This window comes from Haliotis rubra, unplaced genomic scaffold (assembly GCF_003918875.1).
Source record: "Haliotis rubra isolate DU_JTF1 unplaced genomic scaffold, ASM391887v1 Scf695, whole genome shotgun sequence".
In the NCBI taxonomy this organism is placed as follows: Eukaryota; Metazoa; Mollusca; class Gastropoda; order Lepetellida; family Haliotidae; genus Haliotis; species Haliotis rubra.
The window spans coordinates 19,853-26,077 of record NW_025767407.1 but is presented as its reverse complement, the minus strand read 5'-3'; the positions used below and the strand labels follow the sequence as shown (position 1 = coordinate 26,077).

The 6,225-nt window shown below is 39.2% G+C and overlaps 1 protein-coding gene across 1 annotated transcript; it reads right to left on the bottom strand.

Annotated features, from left to right (window-relative positions):
* Positions 1-1,702: 1,702 nt before the first annotated feature.
* Positions 1,703-5,858, bottom strand: LOC124258498 (nicotinamide N-methyltransferase-like). Its single transcript, XM_046692570.1, has 4 exons — positions 5,834-5,858; positions 4,548-4,737; positions 3,093-3,297; positions 1,703-2,192 (listed from the first exon to the last, which is right to left on the bottom strand). Exons 2-4 carry the CDS (start codon positions 4,699-4,701, stop codon positions 1,703-1,705), a joined length of 849 nt encoding a protein of 282 aa, XP_046548526.1. The 5' UTR covers positions 4,702-4,737; positions 5,834-5,858.
* Positions 5,859-6,225: the final 367 nt, after the last annotated feature.

The window sequence follows — 6,225 nt, the reverse complement described above, 5'->3', positions numbered from 1 at the left end:
AGTCAACATTCAATAACACGCGTGGATTTGGTTTCTGGGCAGTACGAATTAGTCCCTTTATCCATTCCCTGTGCACGGTAAGTTTAGTATTATTCCACGACGGGGGCACACGTGGGGACTCAAATAGATAGAAGCAAAAAAAACCTTTCCACATCCATAAGAAATCTCAGAGTCGATTGTATACTCCCCATCAAAAGTTTAGACTCACTAGTGTAAATGTAGCCTTTTACTTCAGTCAACTGTCCTGAACTAGATTTGATAAAATAATCCATACAGTTTCAAGCTACTGTTTTTACATGAGCTGATGTACTGTAAAACAAATTCGAGACGTTGAACAGTTTATTGTCATGTGTTCAATAAATGATGAAACTTGGTGAAAAATGGCGTCTTTTTTATCAAAACTTTACACCCAATCGCAGCTGTTCACATGCACGATATTTGTACATGCTTTCCAGCAATTTGATGCAGGATCCTCGTGCAATTAATCTGCATAAGGTTTGCAGATGTTTCCCCCAAGTTAGTGGAGAAATGTATCTTCGTTGTAACCATATGTACATACATAACATATAGTGATTGATTTAAGCGAGTCTAAATTTTGATGGGTAGTATATATACAATTCTGACTGTATCATCATGAGTGTGTATTTGTAGCTACGGTATTATAGCAGTACGATGTTGTTTGTAAACAATAGAATCTGGCACAAACAGGCAGTGATGGTCACCATTCGATACGATGACAGAGCATGCGTGTTTGTGAATCACTATCACGTTAGTGAAGTTACCAGCTGTTCGCAAAACCCTGTCTTCAACCAGACGAGCGAACGCTTTAACCACTGAGACATCCCACCGCCCAGAGTTAAGAGAATGCTCTTGAAGCAGAACACTACGTTTGTGTGAAGAAACTTGTGCACCAATGCTGTCGAGGAGTAACCTATCTTCCACGCAAGTACTAGTTTGTCGTTTGATAAAGACATAATACCAATTATCTACGCTATCAACACTGGATGTGGAACAGTTCTGTTCCAAGAGGACAGTAACGGCTGAGTTGCTATCCTCAAACGTTTAACCGTCACCAGCGTAACGTCCTTCATATAATGCGTGAAATCTCCTTATCAGCGCGTAACGATTGAGCTTCTTGCGTGAGGAAGACAACCCTGAGATCACACATTTCTGAGGGCGATGGGGTAGCCTAGTTGTTAAGGCGTTCACTCGTAACGCCGAATATCCGGGTCCGATTCTAAAGCATACGATACAGTTTCCGAATCCATTATGGTGTCCCCCACAGTTTAAATCGGCGTAAAACCATACAGACACAAAGTTTGCAGATCATCCTTGAATTTTCTCAAAAAAGGTTAATATTTATTCAGTAATTTTATAACAACACAGTTTCACATTATATGTGCAGTGGGTTACAAAGAACCTCTTTCATGAAACACCCGAAACCGTTCTTCATGACTGGTTGGTTGCTTTTTGTGCAGAGATATTCCAGTTATATGGAGAACGCCTGTAAATAATCGAATCTGGACCAGAGAATCCAGTGATCAACACCATGAGCATCGACCTACTCAATTAGGATACGATGACATGTATCAGCGAGCCTGACGAGACTAACATTGGGTGCTGCTGAAGATCAATTCTAACCCGGATTTTCAGGGGTCCCGTTCTTTATGAAAGGATGTAATTGTGCGTATAATCTCATTAACTAATCATTGAAAGAATTGTTCTTAAAACAGTCAATAATCCACATCATACGTTGATCCCAGTGTTTGGGATCTTTCTCCCAACCAACCATGCCGAAGAAGACATCAACGTCATGATATTCCTTTTCGGGTCGCGAACACTCTTCCCAGGAAATGACCTCAATTCCAACCTTCTTCCATGTGGACATCAAATCATCTTTCGACATCCCAAAACTGCTGAACCGCTTTGATCCCACTGTGTAGAAAGTTCCTCCCAAACATCCAAATATGACCAAGTGACCACCAGGATTCAACATACCGACCATATTCCCGGCGTATTCTTCATAGGAGGCCAGATCTGTGGCAGCTGCTTCCAGACACAGGGATGATGTGATGATGTCGACCTTCGGAAGGAAGTTGGTCGAAAAGGTGTTCTTGTCCCTAATGTCGCAGTGTAGAATCCTAACTATCTTGTCTCTTATACTTGCCTCTCTCTCGGGTATATCAGTTTTGCTGTTCATTAAAAAAGGTCACACAAAAGTATACCGGGTGTTCCCAAGTACGTGTTCTTCATGTAACAGTTATTAAAAGAGATGCCAATTTGATCACTGAAACAAACACTGCAATATTGGGTCTACGTTAAGTGGGAAATTGCATGGGACATAATTTATATTATTGATATGCAAGAGTGGGATATGCTTACCATCAAACTTAGTCACTGGCTGTTGTTACCCTTATCCCCACAAAGATAACACGCGATTATAACTCACAGAGAAACCTCTCAGTGTTTAGCCAAATATTCTGCGCCTTCAGAGCGGTTCTGCTGTGTATAAACAGAGGAACCCCCGGCTAAATTGTATTGGGAATAATACCATTCTTTCCCGTTTAATGGGGTCTTATTGTGCACGTGTCATTCAAATATAGTGTCAGCGAGTACGGGTTGGTATCACATGTGTCCTAATAAAACTGTTACACATATGAATCTGAATACATCCATGCCTCTCACTCGCATAAATACAGGCAGTTGAGCTGCTCTGATCCTTAATGACATCGACGGACATAGTCAACCGATACGCTATGTTTCATGTTAATGTACATTTCCTAATTCCTAATAAAACATGGGTGCCTGATGTAATTAGATCTACAAGCACCATGGTTTTAAACTCGTCTACAACGAGAACAACCGAACTTGCAATAATATCTTCAGTCACTGAAGATTTTGATTTGCCTGTTTTTCCACAGATATTATACAGTTTTACAGTCACCTTTAATTCATCCTAGTGTTATATTAATGAAGTGCCAACTCACTCATTGATATAATAAAATAAATATTATTTTTTAGTTCTTGAGCTCAACATGTAACAGCAAAATATCCCCAAATTCTAAATTAATAAAAACAAATTATGTACTTGCCTTTTCCCTTCTAGTTTGAGTACAATTTCAAAGACTTCATCAAAACTGGACTTCAAAGATCCGTCGTACCATTGCTTTAAGAAGTCCCTGTTACTCTGGCAGAACTTTGCCAAGAAGATGTTGTCACAGTGTTGAGCTGCGCTGATAATGGTATGTATTGTGGGGCCTGTCCCAATATCCAAGAGCGTCTTTCCTTTGATAGTACCTGCAATTCAGTATTCCAATAGGTAATTGTGACCTTAAATGATCCATGATCCCCTACACGTTACTGTCACCACCAGTAACGATTCTCAGCCCATATTGAAGCGGTGGGGTAGCCAAGTGGTTACAGAGTTCGCTCGTCACGCCGAAGATCCGGGTTCAATTCCCCACATGGGTACAATGTGTGAAGCCCATTTATGGTGTCCCGATAACACACACACACACACCTCTGAACTAACGGATTATGTTCTGTCATTGCTTGAGCAGGGGCGGATACAGCTTTTTGAGAAAGAGGGGGGTCACACTATTGAGAAAGGAGGGGTGCACACTTCATTTCACCTGAGTTGCAATGACCATTTAACAAACTTTCAGACCAAAGGGGATGGGGGTGGGGGTTGCGCACACCCCTTCTGGATCCGCCTATGTTGAGGCATTGGTTTGGTATTCTGACAAGCATATAAACTGTATATGATCATAAACGTGCATTTCCTGTCTTTGCTTGAGACATTGGTTTGGTAATCTGACAAGCATATAATCTGTATACATATCATCATAAACGTGTATGTCCTGTCATTGCTTGAGACATTGGTTTGGTAATCTGACAAGCATATAAATTGTATATATATATCATCATAAACGTGTATGTCCTGTCATTGCTTGAGACATTGGTTTGGTAATCTGACAAGCATATAAATTGTATATATATCATCATCATAAATGTGTATGTCCTGTCATTGCTTGAGACATTGGTTTGGTAATCTGACAAGCATATAAATTGTATATATATATCATCATAAATGTGTATGTCATGTCATTGCTTGAGGCATTGGTTTAGTAATCTGACAAGCATATAAACTGTATACATATGATCATAAACGTGTATGTCATGTCATTGCTTGAGGCATTGGTTTAGTAATCTGACAAGCATACAAACTGTACATAGATGACAAAACTTTATGGATATTTAACTACTTTATTTTAACAATAGCGGCGTTTCGGTATAGGTTCTTATACCGCTTTCAAGCATATGGTATAAAACCCTATAACGAAACGTCGCTATTGTTAAAATAAAGAAGTTGAATATCCATAAGGTTTTGTCATCTCTATACCAGCAACTTCTAGAATGCCACTCAAACAAAACAAAAACTGTACATATATCATCATAAACGGATATCTCATGTTATTGCTTGAGGCGTTGTTATGGTATTCTGACAAGCGTATTTATAAAGTGTATATCCCCATAAACATTTTTACCTGAGTCAAATGCGTTGTGACATTTGGTCAACATGGAAGACAATGGGCTCTCAAAGCCGGGCTGGGGCTTTATAGCTACCATTTGATGTAGGTACGAGAGTGGCTCGAAATGTGTAGTGTAGTCGTCGCAGCTGAACATTTCTATATCTGCCATTTTTCGATCTTCTTACTTGTTTGCAGGTACTTCTAACTGAAATATCAAGGCAAATTAGTACTAGTCGTTGACGTATAAAATGTCCATTAATGACTGTTGAAGTAAATCCGATGCCAAGACAACACAAATTCATATTTCAAACATAGTTTTTATTTGGTATGCATATTTCTCAACAATTTGGTTATTTACTGACTTGCGCTAATACATTTGCAAGATGTCTGCTATCATTTCCTGTCCACCAGGGAACTCATACACAAGTGTGTTCTCTTGCAGAGTGAGTGAGTTTAGTCTTACGCTACACTCAGCAATATTCCAGCTAGATCTGTCTGGCGGCGGTCTGTAAATAATCGAGTCTGGACCAGAAAATCCAGTGATCAACAGCATGAGCATCGATCTGCGCAAGTGGGAACCGATGACGTGTCAACCAAGTCAGCGAGCCTGACCACCCGATCCCGTTAGTCGCCTCTTACGACAAGCATGGGTTACTGAAGATCAGTATTCTGTATCCTAACCCGGACCTTCACGGGTCTCTCTTGCAGAATAGCTATATTACTCTGAGAGGATATGTAAGACCACATCATTCAAATCACTTTAGTTGTAGTGTATTTGTGATTTCATTGTCTCTATTTATCCAGTATCGTGGTCTAACTATCAGGCGATCTGGAACCTGATGTTTAATTGTGTTGTTGAATAATAATTTATCATCTAAAATGGTCTCATACTGCTTTTAGTACAATATGTATATTCTAGCATTTATGCAGTGGCATAACTATTACAAACGTGACGTCAAATTTCAACTCACTCATTCCCGCAAACTATCGTTCAAATCGCGAGGTATTGAGAAGTACGTGAGTTGAACTACTCCGTTTTGTATGTTGTTGGCGAATAAAGTTATGTCAATGTATAGACTGTCTGCATAGGCCTCACCTATACCATACGAAATTAATTCAAAAGCTTTTTGTACAATTTACGTGCGTTCAAACTTTATAAGATACCGTTTAACCATTTGTCCTGTCAAAAAATGTATATTCTCTCAGTCAGCAGATTCTCATTTCAAATATCGACTTGACGTCATCAATACATTATTTTCATTTCTACAAATCGAATAAGTGATTTGAATAAATAAACTTACCAAGAATTCAAGCAAAGATATTCAGATAGAACCCTTGATATACGGCTGTATCAATACTATTCACAATGCCTCACCTCTCGGGACCCTGAAAGTAAATTGCTTACACGATATCCTTCAATATATATATATCACAAAAATATCCAAATTAATGAATTTCAAATAGCCAGTCTGCAACATGTCTCGATATTTACTCCATTTAATGAGTGACAAATTAAACACGAGCAACCATTGCTGTAGAATGGGCATTGTTTACGTACATTAATAAAACCATCTTTGTACGGTCTAGTGAACTTAAGTCCACACCTGCTGGTCAATGTCCAGCGGTCTGCTTCTGAGTTTTAACCTTTCGACCTTGTTTTTAGGTATGAAGCATTTGGTGATAGTTGGTAGCA